A 20034-nucleotide genomic window follows, 5' to 3' on the forward strand; every position below is an offset into this window, starting at 1 on the left:
AATAATATTCACAGGAAAACAGCAAAAGTATGTCTGAAACATTATAAGATGATTTTTATCAGTTTATTATGCATTAAGCAATTCAACAATAAATGTGGTTTTCAATGACCACTTCATTATGCTTCCAGGACCTTTTCGGTGATGTCAATATCACAGGAGTCGATGCTGTCTCTGAAAAGATCCTCAGTGCTGCCCTGACTGCTGCTGAAGTTACTGTGGTGGAAGAGCTGCCTGTGGGTCACACAGGAACAGAGAAATGCAGAAAAAAGTGAACCGGCATTCTCTCTAAACAGATAGCAAGGCAAAGGGCATGCATCACTTTGTAATGTCATAATCTACAGATCTTGTGAACATAACAGAGATGACAGACTTACCGACCAAATGCTGTACTGGAAATTTTCCTGTTAGGGCTGTAAAAATCAAAAGATCCCTGGATTAGAGAACGGAGTTCACTGCTACAACATTTTGCAGCTGTTGTGTGTTTTATATTCTCTTGACACATTAAACAGCTTCCTAAAATCTTCACATTTGCTCCATTTTTTCCAACATATAAAAAACATCATAGACAAATAGACTATACATTTACATTTATACATTTGGCAGACGCTTTTATCCAAAGCGACTTACATTTTATTCAAGGTACACATTTTACATTTTTGTCAAGTCTTGCTTTCCCTGGGAATCGAACCCATGACCTTGGCATTGCTAGCGCCATGCTCTACTCATTGAGCTACAGGAAAGACTATAGTTTATCTGCCTCTGTGCTTCCCATCAGTCTTGCAGTGGAGATTATTCAATTCTGGTAGTAATCAGTTGTGTAGAGCCTAATTTCTGATTCACTTTTCACTATTGCCCCAAGTGGCCAAGCTCATGTACTGAGTCAGTTTGTCCGAGGTCATGAGATTTAGACTGATAATCAGACGTCTCAGGAGGACATGCACCTGCACTCTAATTATAAATCTCCTCCTGTGTTTATGTAACTGCGTGACCCACGTCAATTTTAAACCCTTCTCTCGTTACATCACACGTCTTAATACAAGTCAGCTCTCCTGTCCTCAAACCCACCCCAGACAGCACAGCACTGACAAACCACATATAACTACCACAACAATGATAGACCCAGACAATCTGCAAACCAAGGGAGATGAGGACAAAATACACTCAGCATTCACACACATGCCCTCAAAAGTGCAGTTGCTAGCTGCACATTTTCATGACCTGTCCTGACCTGTTAGCTTATTTGATATATAAAAAAAAGTTTAATTTTCTGACGGCTTTTACACTAAACAGGTATTCAAAAGTCTTCCTAAAGTTCTGTTTTGTTTTATTTTTTAAGAAAATACAAAACCAAATCTTTGCAGATCATTAGTGCAGTTCATATTGGTGCCAATCATGTTTTGCATGAATGCCTTTTAACTTCAGCAGAGTATGCAGTAGAGGATTTGGACAAAAATGCCAGGGGATTAATAGCCAAAGGCCACAGAATGCCACATGATCTCACTTCCCTATCACACCTATTCACCCAGAGAAAAGGAAATCACACAGCTCTTACCCAACCTAGGCTGTTCCAAAAGGTAGACATTTGATTACCGTATGCTGCCTCCTAAAATTCTCCTATTTTCTTACAATGTAAAATAATAATAAAGTAATATGTGTAGCTAAACATACATGTATTTCAATCAAGACTGAAAAGTACAATAGTTAAGTGTAATTAAAAACTGATTACTTTTACAGAATGTATGTAAATGTTTTGTAATATATTATTTATTATTTACTTTATTTTCATTTTCATTACAGTTCCATGCCTTTAGCTTAGCAATATGTTAATATCAAGCTCTATAGAGTTCACCAATTAGGTTATGAAACTGAAAAATATGCTCATAAATTTTCTTCACATTAAATCACATTACTTGTCTTCATAGAGAACGTCTCGGTTACATATGTAACCCTCGTTCACTGAGGAGGGAAGCCCCCATTCCGCTTAGAAGCCCCCATTTGTCAGTCACTGACGTTACTCGGGGTGACTGAACGAAAGGGAAAAAGAGATTTTGAACTATAAACCTTAAAAGACAAACCTACTCTGAGCTACGAGTTCATTAATCAACAGTATATGCTTTTTTTGCTGAAGCCATCAGCAAGCATGTATTATTTTCAACAGATTTCTTTTTATCAATCATGTTCATTATCATTCATTTTCACTAGCAAATCGCACCAAAAGGACACTTTAGTGCTCACACACACACACATATATATATATATATATATATATATATATATATATATATATATATATATATATATATATATATGCAGTAACATCTGAACAGAATATAAAGTTTAACTAACTAACTAATTAACTATAGTTGTAGTTCTTTCCCCCACTACCTTGTCTTGTAACTTTGTTGTTGTTTTTTATATATTTTTTTGCTTTACATCAAAGTTTATAACTTAGCTTGTTCATGATTATAACTCTTAAATGAAGACTTTTTGAAAATTCCTTTGAGAAAAACGAATGGGAAAAACACTTCCAGAACCAAGGCTGCTGAAAAAGTGGCCGAGCACTGCGGCACCCAATTGCCTCTTTGCGTGCCGCCTATGTGCTCTATGACAGTTAGGGCGCTGTTTTAGAAGGAAGTTGTCTATGTAGGAAGTATGCAGTGAGGCAGCTCAGCAGTTTTTGTGATGAAGTAGTATATTGCCTTGGTGTGTCAGTAGCATATTAGGTTGAATCCTCATAATCCTGTGATGCACTAAAGCCCTGTTACAGATGAAAGATTGCAGTGTCGTTATCCTTAAGTACCAAATATGTTAGGTGGCCACATGATAATAAAAGGATTATTTCAGCAGTTTTCTTCAAATTCCACCACACACCCACTTAAACACCCCAGGCTTTTCTTTGAGGGTTTCAGTTTTCCCTCACTGTTTCTGATAACATTCACAAAGATTAGTAAACCCTTGACTGGAACATTGTTGCTATGGTAACAGTTCCTCTGATGAAACCTGTCTCCTGATAAGGCATTTGACAGACCAGGGAGATTAAAGAGACTCATAAAAATATATCTAGCTTTAACTAGAGTGAACTGAGACATAAAGAATCATCTCCGAAGTGCAGGGAATTTAAGGTGAGACAGAATTGAACCACTGATTTGAGCAGGCCAAATATTAGATAGGCCTTAGTCCTTACACATAAAATGACTCCAGAAAAGAAAAACATCACCACAACATAAATATAAAAGTTCATTATTATTATTATGCACTGTATCAAGCTTAGTAAAAACAATAAATCCAAGATGGCAAAAGAGGCAAGACAAATATAAATAATTAGATGATATAGATATCAATCAATCAATGCTTCAACAGAAAAATAGCAAAACCAACCGTTCCATGTAATCAGAAGCGTTTCATTTTTTACCCAGTGTTTGTGTACATTTTTATGCTTATAAATTTCTGCAGGAATGAGTCCTAAAACCAGGAAACGAGTTGGCATTTTTGAACTTGAAGTTCCATCGTCATAAAGTCACAGCTTTTGTAAAATTGATTTTTGATGAACTGCTTGAAATATGGTGAGTAGTTAATTCTACATCATAAAATACACAAGTAATACACCTCATGTTTTTTATGTCTCAAATCGAAATAGGACAGAAGCTATAAGGACGCACTCTACCATTACTTTGTATCTGGGCTTCTAAATTCAGAAATGTTATGTTCATTTTGCAGGTTATTTTGACGAGCAAATGGTGTAAGAATTATACATTTTGTTGGCCACTGAGCATATTTTCTGCTATAATCCAAAAGCCAATGGAAAACTCCTAGTAGACTCTAGTAGAGTACCATGTCATAAGAATATGCTAACTTCAAACTCTGTCTCTGCTTACCTGTTAGCTTTGAGGTTTTTGAGTCTGGCCTCTAGGTCATTGAGCAGGTTGACTTTCTTGCAGCACTGAGAGCAGTAAACATCCAGAAGCTCACTGTTGTACAGGTGTCTGATCTTCTGTGGGGTCTGACCAGCACTGTAAACACCAAATGATCATCAAAAATGGCATTCAGATTTTACTTGCTCAAAATATTTGAAAATATAATATGATGAGAGATTTCAAATGTTTCATAATTGGAAAAGACCGTCTAATGATTGTTATTGAATTCATGATAGGATGATTATCTTGTTAATTAATTTAAATAGAAATCCCCAGCAGCATTTATTCAAGAACCTTGAAAAAAGTTGAAAAAAAGTAATTATAATTACTATAATATACAATCTAGACTCTAAATAATATAAAATACAATTATACAAATAATAAAAATGATTATAAAACAATTATGATTGGATTTAAATAAATAAAAAATATTATATAAATAACTTCTAATTTCTTTCTTTTAGTTTTGGCCCGGACGTTTTCTTTTCTAGTTTCATGCTATTCACTCATATTCGTCCATGCAATCAAATGAAAGAGATGACACATATAACCCCATGTGTCAGTATTTTATGTGAGAGGTGTGTACGAGTGAGCTAGTTAACCTGGAGGGCAGAGAGGAGCCAAGGTCAGAGAAACCATTAGTACGTGTGTCATCATCAGGGATGGGGCTGCTGGGAGTGAAGTCCACATCCTCGCCCTCTCCATAGTCCTCAAACTGCTCCTCCACTGAGATTACTGAGGCCGCTGCTGACGAGACCATCTGACCACAGCTAAACCAGAGAAAGAGATAGGTAACACTTTACATTGAACTATTATTCATTTTATTTTTCATTTTATCAAATGTGATTATGTTCAATTAAATGAAACTATAATTATTACATTAATCGATGTATTGAAGCTGCAGTTTGTAACTTTTAGTGCTCTAGCGGTTAACAAACAGAATTGCATCCGTCTTGTGGAAGAACATTTCAGCCAGAACTACGTCTCTCTGTTTGTGTCTATGGCGAGTCACACAGGGACTGTGCTCCTCCGCAGCAGTTCCTACCAGACCGGTCTGAAATAGTCCCAATATAAACACTTATCATAAGTGTACCATAATGATTCAGGGTAAGACAAAAACCCTTTGTAAACACTTTTGTAAATCTTGAACACAAAAAAAGTTACGGACAGCAGCTTTAACTAAACAATACATTCTTGCATAAGCTTAAATAATGCTTTAAAAAACAAAACAAAACTTAATCATCTATGATGCTGACTTGTTTCCATGTAGAAAGAGTCCACCCAGTCCTTCCTCTTTATCCTCATGACGTCCTCCTTCAGAAGATTCAGATCCTGCCCCGCTGTCCGCAGCACTGTCCATGTCTGACTCCTGCGCATCCCGTCCACCCATTCCTTCCTCATCCGAATACAGCTGGCACTCAGGGTATGGCCGTGTGCATACGATGATCGGGGGTCCCAGGCACCCTTCCCGCTGCTGCACACAGATATCGATGACAATTTTTTAATGAAGCTATATTGCAAATGAAGCATAAAACCCCTTTCACACAAAGCATTGATTCCATTAAATTTCTAGAGTGCCTTCTGTGTGAACGCAAACACGTCCTGTGATTGATCCCAAGATTGGGGTGCTAGTAACAATCCTGGGATCAGTCCCGGGACGCATCCTGTGTGAACAAAAGGCAGGACCAATGGCGTAAGGGGTGTGTCGTGTTGATGAAGCTGAGATTGTTTGCCTGCTTAGTGGAACTGATTGATTGATTCATTGATTGATCAATTATGATTCAACCAGGAAAAAAAATGCACGGAGGTGATTTCTCAAGAGTGAAATCGCAGATCATAAGCAAAATTAAGACGCAGTGGAGACATTACACGTCACATGTCTTTGCTGGGTGTGTGTTAACACATGCACAGATTCCAGAAAATCCCTGGCAGTGTAAATTAACCAAAAATTAAAACGATCCCGGGACACATTATCAGTGTATTTTCCAGAATCACTGTGTGAAAGGCACAGATATAAAGAAACTGATCAAAACTAGATAGAACAGTGGATTCACTATGTGGTCTCTTCACACACAGATCCTTAAGAAGACTTAAGAACTTAAGAAGTCCTCTGTCAAAGGAACACAAAAGATAATGGGGCAAAGGTTATGGAAACTTTGCTCATTAACCCTAAAAGACACAACCAACACCAAGACAGGTCAAAGGTCATCATGGTGAATGGGTGTGAAACATTTCAGATGACTAATGAATGCTGAAACTAAGAATAGAAAAGGGTGATCGCCATGCAAAGTCAGAAATGTTGCTCTCATAAAGAAAGACGTGTTCTCCAATTAATATAACATTTCTTACTGCTCACTCTAACATGGTTAGATTTTTACTTTTGCATCCATTCCTACAAGTGCAGCTCAAAATACTAACTTACTTATTCAAATTCATGTCACATCTCAATGGCAAGAGGACAATGTGAATCAGCTGATGTTGCCCATTGGCTCATTGTTATTTGGACAGGAAGAGCAGAATAATTATCAGACTATGAGAGATTGTCAAATAAATGCTGAGTCTTTATATATTTGCATACATATATATTACAATTTGCATCTACACATCTTGGGAGACACTGTATTATTAAAAAAGAATGATCACTGCTCATTAAGCCTTAACTGCATTCTGGGGAACTACAATACACAGTGTGCTTGAAAATGACTTCACATCCCTGACAGATAATCATACTCTGTTCTTAAGACATGTATTCATAACGTCCAGCACCACATTCAAATGCACTCGCACCCATCTGTTCACCCAAGTTCGCTGTTATGATGAAAACGAGGTGTGTCAGGCACATTGTTGGTGTGTTGTTATTTTGAGGCAACTGAATCTGAATGCGCCATTGAACAACAAAAAACTGGTCTAAAGTCAATAGCGCACTATTTTTTGTGGTATTTAAATATGCCCCTATAGGCAGGTGCACAACTGCTTATTACAAACACACACAAACACACATTTAAATATGAAAAATAAAATGATTCCTCTCTGGAGAATCGTTCAGTCTTTCCGCTCTTAATTCCACCATGTAAATAGCAAATACGCCATAGTGCAAGTGGCAACTGCCTTTTAAAGAGAATGGGAGATGAGGCTCTGATTGGTTTATTGCACATTACTCCCCAAACACTCATGACTAGTACTATAATTGCAGTACTAAACAGTCACCATAGTGGTGATTAGTGTTTCATTAGCTTGGGATTTTGGACCTTGAATATTCATATTCAAATTTCTGATCTATCCAAGTCAATTGAAAACATTTGTTTAAAGCAGTGGTTCTCAAACCTGTCCTGGAGGACCACCAGCCCTGTGCCATGAGCTCATTAGTAGAGACAGCAAGATCTGAAATGAGTGTGTCAGATATAGGGAAACATACAAAATGTGCAGGGCTGGTGGTCCTCCAGGGCAGGTTTGAGAAGCCCTGGTTTAAACAACGACAAGCTAGACTTTAAAACAAGATAATTGGCTAATTATAATCAAACTATACTATTATTAGCATTATTTAAGCACTAAGATTTACCAATATTTTATCTAAAATTCATAATTGTTTGTAAATGGATATTTTGCAATAGCGAAGTAGCTGCTGAGATTTATCTTTGAAAGGTGTGTCATCATCTTAGCCTAGAAATCTAGACGCACCCTAGTGGCAGCAAATCTAATCTGCCGCGAGTGTCGTCAACTCTCAAAACACTTCTGAGCTGTAAAAACCAAACTCTGGTCGGGCCAATCACATTGGCCCTCATTTATCAAAAGTGCGTACACCAAATTTCCAGCGTACACCTTGCGTACACCCAAACCCACGGTGACTTTGAGATTTATCAATATGGACGTTGGCGTACGGTGCGCTCAAATCCTACGCCAGCTCAGGAGGTGGTGTACGCACGTTTGAGTTAGTGGGAAAATGGGCAGAAAAACAATTCCTAACACCACAAAACGCACTGACAAGATATGCTAAATTATGACCCACTGTTAAAAACCACAACAACAACATTCGGTGTTTATTTTTGTGCAACATGAACGTCAATGTTTAATTTGTGTGACTTTACCAAAGAGTTTGATTTGTAGGCATATGTATTCCTACAGTCGCGAGCCTGTGCGCTTTATCAGACGTTTCAGGCCCGTCTGGCCCAGTGCTGCGCACGGACTGGGACTAAAATAATTCAGACTGACAAAATAATAAAAATGACCTTCTTCTTTTAAATAATAATAAAATCAATAAAAACGACATTCTTCTTCTAAATAACAAGCGTCATTAATAATAATAATAAGAAGAAGAAGAAGAAGAAGAAGAAGAAGAAGAAGAAGAAGAAGAAGAAGAAGAATCTTACAAATTGTCATGTAATTATTAATGTGAATGAATACTCCACATCACATCATCATCACTGTCGTACACCCCAATACATGCCGTGATACGAAATCAAATGCTAATTGTTTCAAAACGTGCTGTAAAATAATGCATTGGGATGGTAATTATCCAAACAGCTATTTAAACTGCTGGGGTGCGCTTCTCAACCCCCACACTATTAACAGCTCGTAATGTTATAACGTATTTCAAACTACTCATATTATTACTCATATGAGCTCGTATTTCAGCTCGTAATTACTCGTAATTTGGGTCCATATTTTGTTTTTGTGGGTGCCTTTATTCCCACTCTTTATACTCTTAAATAAAACAATTTCGGTTTTTTTTTCCACTTCCCTGGTGATGGTCTCGATGGGCGCGTCTCAATCATCTCAATAGTTCAGTAGTCAGAGCACTGATCAGGGAGTCAGCCCATTGACTTATGTCCTAATCAGTGCCCTGACTAGTGGACTAGTGAGATGATAGAGCGCGCCCGATCTCCACGTCGGAGAAGTTTCGCTTCTTTGCCGTCTTCCGTGTGTCCATGGCGTAAAATGAGGGCGTGCGGGAGGAGGAGACTTGAATATATAGGGGCGTGTTATTCTAATGACGATCGTTTTCAGCCGCGGGATTTATCAAGGGCAAGTATTGCGTACACCTGAATTGCAGAGGTGCGCACAGTTTCATAAATCAGGCGGTGAGAGGAGTGTAAGCATAATCTTACGCCAACATATACGCCTGTTTCTACGCAAGATTGATAAATGAGGGCCACTGTGTATAGAGTCGGTGGGCGGGGCCATAATGACGACAGCCGAGTTGCGTTTGCGTGCTTCTAGTAAACACAGAAACTGGCGAACGGCGGTCTTTCGAATCAGCTTTGACCGCGACTCAGGAAGACTTGGAGTTAAGCTTTTCTCTGAGAAAAGAACAAAGAACGGCACTGAAGTCATTCTTAGGAAGGGAAGATGTGTTCTGAGTTTTGCCGATCGGATACAGTGAAAGTTTAATCTATCAACTAGCTCCGCTTCACATTCTTTGCTCTGGTTGGTTGTACGCTATTCAATTGCGTGCAGAGGGAGTTTGAAAGACAACCGTTTATCCCGCCCCTCTGATTGAGCCATCAATGGTGAGTTCCCAGACCAAAAATCTTGATGTGGGTCTGGCTTGTCAGGCTACCATCATCTTGCAACAGAAAAAAATATTTTCTTCCATCACCTAATGATGTACATACACAGGGCCGGCGCTCCGCACACGCACATCACGCACTGCGCGTAGGGCACCAAGTGCTTGGGGGGGCACCAAAAAATCTGGGTCGTGAAAAAATCATGACAATAGGCTACTAGTATAAATGACAAATAAAATATTTCTAAAAGCATGTTAATATACAAAAGCAATACAAAAGTAATATAGGCCTAGACCAAATTAGTCGAGAAAAAGGTGAATCTCTGTGCCAGTCTCCCTCTGGTGCCCCCCCCCCCCTTCCCCACCTCCCAGTGGTCTGTTCGATTATGCCTCAATCAATGTCAAATTTGGCAGACACCGACCTCAGACATGGCCTCGAAAAGGCACCAAGAGTCGGGGGCGGAAAAAAGAAAAAAGAAGAGACAGCGGGATGATGCTCGCGGGTCGCTTGCAGGTAAGACAATAGCCACGTTTACATGCACGTTTTTGAAGTAAAAAGTGCTGGGACAAACGCTGTTAATATGAGAGGGTGTTGCCAAGCTGTCTGTGGCATTATGCCAACATTATCTTAATAACTTCTAACGAAATAAAAAGTTTACCCCTCAGAAAAATTAACTTTCCTCTCAACATTATAACCTGGTGTGAGCGCGCCGCGGCGCGCACTCTTCAGTGGTGAAGGCGCGCGCTGTGTATCCTGCATATAAGGACCCACACTCAAAAGTAATCGGGTCAGGTCGTTTACATGGTGAAACTTTTCGTTTGATCAGTTCATGAAAAGGTTTATCCCACCCCTCTCAAACCGATTACAATTTAATTCGGTTTGGGCATTTTTATTCCGATTGAGGTGTTTATATGGAGCATTTAAGTGGTCTGGCTGTCATCAGCATCAATGGGGACGTGGCTCAGAAACTGTCATATGATGACCTGATAGCTGATTTTGCAGCTAGGAAATGTAGGCGTGTGCCTCTGTAGGGCCTCTGACAACTGATGGTAGTGAAAATGTTTAATATAGTTCTATAGAATAGCAGAATGGTCTCTTTATAGAGATGTAGTCCCTCTGTTGAGTAATTTCTACTGTGCAGTTATGCATGGTTATTTGCAGTTTAAAATGTGCACTTTAAAATTCATACTTCATAAAATTCATACACTTATACTGTTATTTGCACTAAACTTTTTTTGCACTTTTAACTTTGTGTTTACATTGTTCAGTTCCAATTATTCATTTGCAGCAGTTATTTTGGAAGTAAAGAGAACCTAACTAAGAAATTCTGAATGGTAGTTATTTCTTTGGTTGGTTGGTTGGTTGGTTGGGGGGTGGGGTGGGGTGGGGGGGCACCGCCAAGCATTTGTGCTTAGGGCACCCAAATGGCTAGCGCCGGCCCTGTACATACATCAATACTTGACATACAAAACACAACAACGGTGACACTCAACAAATAATAACAATAAGAAAGACAGCAATTGCACAAGTTTTGTAACTTAAAGGGTTAGTTCACCCAAAAATGAAAATGAATTACTCACCCACATGTCGTTGGACACCCGTAACATCTTCGTTCATCTTCAGAACACAAATGAAGATATTTGGAAGAATGTTTGTAACAAAGCAGATAGAGCAACCATAGTAATTTCCCCCTATATGGTATAGTCAACAGTTGCTCTATCTGCTTTGTTACAAACATTTTTCCGAATATCTTTTTTTTTGTGTTCAGCAGAAGAAAGAAACTCATGGTTTGGAACAACATGAGGGTAAGTAAATGTTGGCAGAATTTTCATTTTTGGGTGAACTCTCCCTTTAATCTAAATACTTCAAAATACTAATGAGGTATGTAACACAATGAGACCACCAAACATAGGACTTGGTTTTCCTCTGCATATTATTTTAAACAAAATCTGTCTTCCACAATATTATTAAAGCAAAAATGCAGACAAAAAAAAGATACTCAAAAGGCAACACGATGCATCTGGGGTGTGTAAACTTTTTGAATTGGATGAACAGGGTAAATTGTACTAATATTTTGTCTTCTGAGAAACATGTAGTGTTTAGCTTCTGAAGGGCAGTACTAATTGAAAGAATATATTTTTTAAACGCTTCATCCTGTTCAAAAGTTTTCACTGCCTACTCTTAAAGCCCCACTTGGCTACTTTTGCTCTCGGGGCCCCCCTACAGTTTGGAAAAAATAATGTCCTCAGCTACTGTCGTAAGATCTGTCATCCTACACCAGGGGATGCCATCGCGCGTGCATTTGTTGACATGACAACCCTGATAGCCCTGAACTAGTGATGCGTGGCTCGTCTCATAACCCGCGGACCCCGTATGTCTATTTAATGGTCGCGGGTGCGCGGCGGGTTGTAAAAATATATACAGTGGTGCGGTGGGGGCCAAATAACTTCATAAAAGCGTCCCGCGGGTCGGTGCAGCACTAACAGTTCCCCTGAACACTGCAAGAGGAGTTCAGAGTTCTTCTGGCGTCGCGTGTGAAATGTCTTCATCCCAGGTAACGTTACAGTCAGTGGCATATGTTTCAGCATGTCATATGAATATCATTTCATGAGTTTTATTTTTTTCAAACGCCAAATAATCACGATGCTCACGTTTACAAGCCAGCGTCATTATAGTAGTCTATTGGTTACCGTTTTACAGAATCTATATGATACTTCAGTTCAATGTTTGAGTGGTAGCTCACCATTACAAGCATGACAGCATCGGTCGGGCACGCCTCCTTCAGCTCACGCCGACGAGCAAACGCTGGTCACATTTTGATCCTCGTCCTGCCTTTAATCCCATAATTTTTTCATTTCCTCTTATTGCTTTCCTCCAACAAAACCTTTTCTTTCTTATTTGTCTGTGCTGCTTCGGACATGACTATATTATCCGACGAACAAAGTTGGGCTCGCACGTCCGAATTGAAGGAAGTGTGTGTGTTGGTGGAAGTGACGTATATGCCGTAAAGCAGTCAAATTTTGTAGTTCTTTTTGTTCTCGGGTTACTACCCGAAACCCGAAGTTTAAAAGTACGATTAAAAACGATACAGACCCCATCAGGCTATGGCAGACGTGTCATTCAACCTATTGTAAGTCGATTTATCATCACAAGAGTCTTAAAAAATATATTATGAAGGTTGAAAAGTTACCTAGTGCTGCTTTAAAGGGGGGGTGAAATGCTGTTTCATGCATACTGAGCTTTTTACACTTTAGACTTTAGACTTGGATTCCCATCCTAAACATAGAAGTTTCAAAAACTAATGTTGGACGTTTGATGGAGTATTTCTGTGTTAAAAATACTCCTTCCGGTTTCTCACAAGTTTGGGCAAGTTTTTTTACGAGTATGGCTCGACTTGACGTTAATAGATCGGAAGGTCCTTGTATGGGCCGTACGGGGTCTTCTCCCGGTAGGGTGCGCGGGCACGTGACTAGAGTGAGAGAGGAAATGCACGACCGTAAACACGCTCTCAGGTGCAGATCCAGTCGATCCAGGCGCCGCGCTCCACTTTATTCCTATGGGTGACAACGCTTCAGCACAGCATTCCAGGAAGGCAGCGCTGCATTTTAACCGGTTTGAACGCAGAAATGACGGGAAGCTTCACAACATCGGGGATCTCCACGGTCACTGCTGTCACAGGACTTCACCAAATCATACCAAAGAAGTGTGTTTTTGATGGAGCGGTCCCAGCGATAAAGGTTCGGTCCTGCTTTGGAAGCAGCCGGTGAGTATAACTGCTTCAAATGTCTATGCTGTTGGCTCGTCGTGTGAGTAAACATCAGTAAAGACACGATCGCGTAAGGTTTAGTCGCATACAATAGTCCATAAACCGAATCATGTCCTCATAAACTGCGAGTAAACACACACAAATGTTGACAGGCCAGTAAATACAGTACATACCACAGAGACGGACGTCCTGCTGTTGCTGTTTCTCCTGTTCATTTTATTTCTGCCTCAGATTTGATTGTGGATCATTATCTGTATTAGCTGAGATAGCCATGGGTTTCTCCACACTTGAGGATGTCACCACTTTGCGCTCGTCATTCTTTAGCTCCGCCCACACGATACGCCTCCAGGCACTCGGTTTTTCCCGGAAAGACTCGGTACAGCCCATATTTCTTTTATAAATATAATAAAACTAAAGACTTTTCGGAGATATGAAAGATACAATACTACTCTATACTCAAGATTGACATGAGATTGACTGAAACTGAGTGTTTCACCCCCCCTTTAATGTATTTCATGGAAACTTGTTTCTGCCACTAAATCTAAAAAATAAATAAAGGTACTTGCACATTTTTATCTCACATTTCTTAGAAAATAAATCCGATTTTTTAAGATATAATCTTGCAATTGCAAGAAAAAAAGTCAGATTTGTGTGATAAAAAGTAGTAATTACCTAAACAAATGATTTAACATGAAACCAGTTGTGTATCATCCAGGAAATGACAGACAGTTAAGATTAATCTATTATGTGAAATAGCTTGTTCAGACCAGCACTAAATAAAAGTACCATGCAATTTTTATGATCCCCGATTCTTCTTATTTTGTTAAAAGTTCAATTTTTGGTCAAAAATTCTTAAAGGGTCATGAAACATATGAGCAAAAAATTAAATATAGGATTCTTTGGCAAACTGCCAGATTCTGAGAATCACCAATTGCTGTTTACATGCCCGTTCCAGATAACATTAATGTTTAAATGAAAAGTAATCACTTTGGTAATCCAAAATACTTTTTGGATGTAAGTGTAATTTGATAACCACCCAAAATGTTACTGTAATGAAACTCAAATGTTGTATTTTAAATAGCCTAACTAAGTTACATGTATTTTGTTACTCCCACAACTGTCTATTTCTGCAGATATATTCATCTATACTCATCATTCAAAAAGGCCGCTTATACACATATCGAAAACAAAGCAGTGCGCGCTTACCATTTTGAATATCAGTCCTGCTGATCACTTTCTTTATTCCACTCCGCTCATGATAATATTCAAATATTCGCCCAGGAACACTATGGTAAGATGACGTAAAATTCCGCTTTTACTTATTTGCTCTCTGTTTTGCTATTATTCTCGTGCACTGACTTGTTCACTAAGCTGAACAACCAATCACAGTTCTTTTTCTCACGGACCTCCCGACACCAATTCTACATGCTGAATTGACCAACAAACAAAAAAAAAGACATCCAATGGCCGGCTTGGTGTGTCCTGGTAAGTTTAGCAGCACAGATAAAACCAACACGAATTAAAAAAACTCTACAGCATAATCTATTCATGGTGCGCTGCATGCTGGGTACCTTCATAGAAGGCCTACGTGCACTGTAGAAATACAGTATGATATTGTAGATTTTACAAGAAATTTCGAAGAGTGCAGTTAGAGAAGTCCTATTATGAAAGAGTATGCAATTATTAAAGTAATGCAATTATTAACCTGGAATATACTTGTAATTTCACACTAATTGTTTTTAAATGATATAAAGTCTGTATAATCTAACGTTGTGAATTTATGAAAATGTCCTCGAGGGAGAAAAAAGAACATCACAGGCCTAGGCACAAATGTGAGTAAAACTTTGATTCTTCCCACATGGCTGCATCTTTGGAGATAACAGCAGAGGAGCAGATTACTGATGACTGATATCTGCTTAGTCTTAATGTGAAGCTTTGACAGCAAAATAGAGGTTTATGCCTGCTGAGCAGCGACTGTGATGAATGCAGCCCTATCAGATACACTCTGTCTGCAGTAATGTGAGAGGAGACGCAGGGGTCTCCTGCAGTAAGAGCCCAGATAAATGAGCTATAAACTAAGACCCCTTTTGCTCCAACTCGACCTGAATCTGCCAGCCCCCCTTAGACAGCACCGTCTGGAATGCCTAGACTTAACATTCATTATTTACACTCTGCTACAGACAGACTGCTTTTAATGTTAGGCATGCATTAATACACACGCATACTTCACATCATTTCATAAACAAATAAAGCCTATGCACACACAATTAAATGTTGTTTTATATATCATGCATAGTTACACTTAAATGTTCACAGATGAAAGCAGTTTTATGCAATTGGAACTATTAACTTTTCACCCACAGTTACTCTGTGTAAATGGTGTAGTGAAAAGTGATTTGATTATATGTGACCGATAAACTTAAAACAGGCATGACAGCTTTGTTTAAGTGCAGATGTTTTTAAACAAAGATACACCTAATTTGACTGTATAAAATTGCATCTCTGAGAATAAAATTACGGGTGTCACAACTGTATTTTAATGTTTCAACTCGCTGTTAAAAATCAAAGTAGGATCATTTTGCAGATTTAGCTCTGCTGTTTTTTTTTAAGGTTAACATGATGGACTAATGCTGTCATGTTGCAGTACTGCTTATACAGCTGAATCTAAGATGTATCCAAAATCTGGGCCACTGCTGAGTGCTAAAACACACCCACCATTACTACAGTACGCTGTGTTGAAGAGGACGGTCATCATTAAAAAGCCAGTGACTCTATCTGGAACATACAGCCAGGTATTGATTCAAACACATAATGATGTCCATGCTGAGTGAAAGCTGCTGTATTCTTGTTGAGTGTAAGTGCGATTCAGTCAATAGTTATTGTGTAATCAAACACTCTTTTATGTGTCATTACTCACCAACAGCAATATCCTTTTATTACTTGGCTTAAAGGGACAGTTCACCCAAAAATGAAAAGTTCTGTCTTCAAGAAAGAGAGTGAATGAAATTAAAGAAAATGGCCAGAATGTACATTAAAAGGAATACAATGTTTCCTAAGCACCAGATCAACATATTAGAATGATAATTTGAAACTGGAGTAATGATGCGGAAAATCTAGCTTTGACTTCACATGAATAAATTACATTTTAAAATGTATTACAATAGAACATTTGAATTTTAATAAGATTTCATAACTGTAACAGCATATTTATGCACCACTATTTCTTTGTCTTTATTTCTCTGAAAACATTAAAAGGCACAACATGTCCCAAAGATCTATAAGGGTCTATAAATAATACAGAAGTGTTTTGTCTGTGAAGTAGATATGGAACACAGAGGAGTGTGTGATGGAGGAATCCACCTCAATATTTCGCTCACATATATCATTAGATTATTTTCTTCTGAAAGCAGAGCAAATATTTTTCTCTAATGTTTGGATGCAGTTTAATTTCCCCTGTAGATCTATAAGAACAGTACTTCTTCACAGATCTGCCATCCTGAATAAAGCAACCCACACAATCAAACACAACACTGGCTAGCATCCAAAGTGCACAATCATATTCACAGCCTTTTCAAGTGCAGCTCACAAGAAATGTCAAGTGTGCACTGCAGTGCACATAAACATGACATAGAAACCTCCCAAACATCTGATGACAATAGTGATCCCTATAAATATAGTACTGGGTGCTGTTTTTGACAATTTGGACCAACTGACCCAAATCTATATAAAACACCTACCTCAAAATAATTTATACACATTATTGTATAGTTTACACCTTATACCTTGAAACATTACTGTTTTGTTTTATTTACCTGACATTAAGTAGCTAAATGCTAATATTAGCTAATGACCCTAATGAACCTGCCGCTAGCTAAGAATATGGATCGAAAACTTGTGTACACTGAAGAATAACCGTCAGTTACGTTACTGAAGTAACAAAAGAAACATGCTAGCAGGGGACATTCAAGCTGGCTGCTCATTTTCTGCATCAGTTGCGCTTGGATGGTTTTGTTTGAGATCTCAGTGGAAATGTAGCTGGCTAGTTGGCCATCTCGCTGCCTACACAGTCAGCAGACAAAAGACAGCGTGGATTTACAGGGAGACATGAGTCATAATCCAGCTCTCAGGGCTCTAAAACCACCAGCCACCCTTCTCTGGATGGTATCAAAGCAAAACACCTTTGAACTCTTTATTGACCTTGAAAATTGTAACCAAGCAAACACACAGAAAGGCTAACCAGAGCTGTAGTTACGCACTCAATCTGCAGGGGCAAAGCACTTGGCGAAGCAAATTACCTTATTATACCACAGCCTGTGTAGGTGTCCCTCTGAAATCAAGGGACAAGTGGAAATATGGTTTTCAATTTAGTTACTCTAAGATCTGGACACAAACCAGTGACTTTAAAAGGTCAGTCACAAAATGTCCATCCACTTCTCTCCCTTGGCAGAGATCTCAGATGCAATGCGCCATATTATTAAATTTAAGAGTGTCCAAACTGCAATTAACCCCCTGTCCCAACTATAACACTGAATTATAACTTTTGCTGTGCTGTGCATTATGATATCCCTGAAAAGGTAGTGCAGATAGAGCCCATGGTTACACACAGATTCTCTGCTGCCCACACAATAACCTGATACAGCATTTCATAACAGATCGATATCGAAAGCTGTCCGACTTGCTGCTGTAATTTTATATGGAGTAGACAAGCACTGGACTGACTGACTGACTGACTTATGTGCATTATCTATATACGATCAGCTTATAATGGATATGGGTGGATGACCTTAAAGCAAGCAAAAGTTAGAAAATTCTAACATTTCTGATACTAACTATATATATATATATATTATCAATGGGACGACAACCCTCAAAATCATTAAACTCAGGTGTTCCAATCACTTCCATGGCCACAGGTGTATAAAATCAAGCACCTAGGCATGCAGACTGCTTCTGCAAACATTTGTGAAAGAATGGATCGCTCTCATGAGCTCAGTGAATTCAAGTATTGTACAGTGATGATAGGTTGCCAACTATGCAATAAAGCCATTTGTGAAATTTACTCATTACTAAATATTCCACAGTCAAGTGTTATTATAACAAAATGGAAGCAATTAGGAAAAACAGCAACTCACCCACAAAATGGTAGGCCACATAAAATCACAGAGCAGGGTCAGCGCATGCAGAGCCACACAGTGCGCATAAGTCGCCACCTTTCTGCAGTGTTAATAACTCCAGACAGCAAAGTGTCGGATACAGTGGTGCAAAGCACACCACCACTGGACTCTAGAACAGTGTTCAGTGTTCTCTGGATTGACAAATCACGCTTCTCTGTCTGGCAAGCCGATGGATGAGTCTGGGTTTGGAGGTTGCCAGAAGATTGGTACTTGTCTGACTGCATTGTGCCAAGTGTAAAGTTTGGTGGAGGGGGGGGATTATGTTGTGGGGTTGTTTTTTAAGGGTTGGACTTGGTCCCTTAGTTCCAGTGAAAGGAACTCATAATGCTTCAGCATACCAATATATTTTGGACAATTTCATGCTCCTAACCTAGAGCGAAGACTGTGAGCCATGCAGGCCTCATCCAACATTAGTGCCTGACCTCATAAAGTGCTTCTAGAAAAATGGTCAAAGATTCCCAGAAACACAATCCTGCACCTTGTGCAAAGCCTTCCCAGAAGACTTGAAGCTGTTATAGCTGCAAAGGGTGGATTAAGAATGGGATGTTATTCAAGTTTATATGAATGTAAAGGCAGGCAGCCCAAAACATTTGCCAATATAGTGTATACACATATATACACGTTTTCAGGATTCATAATACCATATTTCAAGAATACCAAATTAGAAAAATGTGACACTGAAGACTGTATAAATATTAATATTTAAAATACTGAATACAGTCATTTTAAATGTTAATAATACTTATTACACGGCTCTGTGAAATACTTGATTCTGATTGGTCAATCGTGCATTCCAGCGGTATGTTAACTTATTTCCAGATAACACCCGCTCATCCGGGTACTACGAGTTATCTTGACCGGTACTACTTCTATGCTTACTGCTGGCGCCATCTTGTAGCTGTTAAATACTTAAACAGCCATGGCTACAATGGAAGACTTCAAGGCGTGTTTCCTTTATAAAGTTTTAAATATGGATATTTTTCTTACACAAACGCATCGATTCGAATCAGAAGGCTCTGTTAACCCATCGGAGTTGTGTGGAGCACGTTATTTGACGGACAGCTGCATTTTTTATGGACTTCAAAAACAGCTACAACTACTGCTGGGATTAACGTTAGCCTGGACTTTTTAAATATAACTCCGATTGTATTTGTCTGAAAGAAGTCATATACACCTATAATGAATTGAGGGTGAGTAAATCATAGGCTTGGTTTCCTTTTTGGGTGAACTAACCCTTTCAGCATTAATTTCAACATTTAGCAGCAATAGATAAAGGCTTAAAGCAGTTTGGAACTGTTTTTCTTCGCGGAGGCTTTGCGTAAGAGCTAATAAAATATTTAATCTCAAGACAATATTTTGCGTCTAATTTATTTGAGACTAGTAGCCGTGTAATAAGTGGGATAATGTACACCCAGCCGGTTGTTATCCAGAATAAACCCCTTCAGAGTGATGCGATAACAACCGGCTGGGTGTACATTATCCCTTACTTAACAATATCACAGTTTTTATTACTGTATTTTGATCAAATAAATGCAGCCTTAGTGAGAATAAAAAAACTCTTCTAAAAACACCAAAATTGTTCTCTCTACCTCACTCCTAATTACTGCTTATCAATAGTTAGTAAGGTAGTTGTTAAAGGAAGTGTATGTAAGATTGTGGCCAAAACGGGTACTGCA

The 20034-nt window shown here is 38.8% G+C and overlaps 1 protein-coding gene across 3 annotated transcripts in view; it reads right to left on the minus strand.

The window, feature by feature from the left end:
* The window catches only part of rab11fip4a (RAB11 family interacting protein 4 (class II) a), a 65250-nt gene that overhangs the window by 8647 nt on the left and 36569 nt on the right, over positions 1 to 20034 (minus strand). For all 3 annotated transcript variants that reach the window (XM_067418525.1, XM_067418539.1, XM_067418531.1), the window contains 5 exons: positions 5171 to 5388; positions 4517 to 4684; positions 3876 to 4010; positions 375 to 410; positions 132 to 231 (listed from right to left, as the gene is read on the minus strand). In XM_067418525.1, the coding sequence (XP_067274626.1) occupies positions 132 to 231; positions 375 to 410; positions 3876 to 4010; positions 4517 to 4684; positions 5171 to 5388 (657 nt within the window). The remainder of the gene's footprint in view (positions 1 to 131; positions 232 to 374; positions 411 to 3875; positions 4011 to 4516; positions 4685 to 5170; positions 5389 to 20034) is intronic.

Source organism: Pseudorasbora parva, chromosome 2, assembly GCF_024679245.1.
Source record: "Pseudorasbora parva isolate DD20220531a chromosome 2, ASM2467924v1, whole genome shotgun sequence".
Classification (NCBI taxonomy): domain Eukaryota; kingdom Metazoa; phylum Chordata; class Actinopteri; order Cypriniformes; family Gobionidae; genus Pseudorasbora; species Pseudorasbora parva.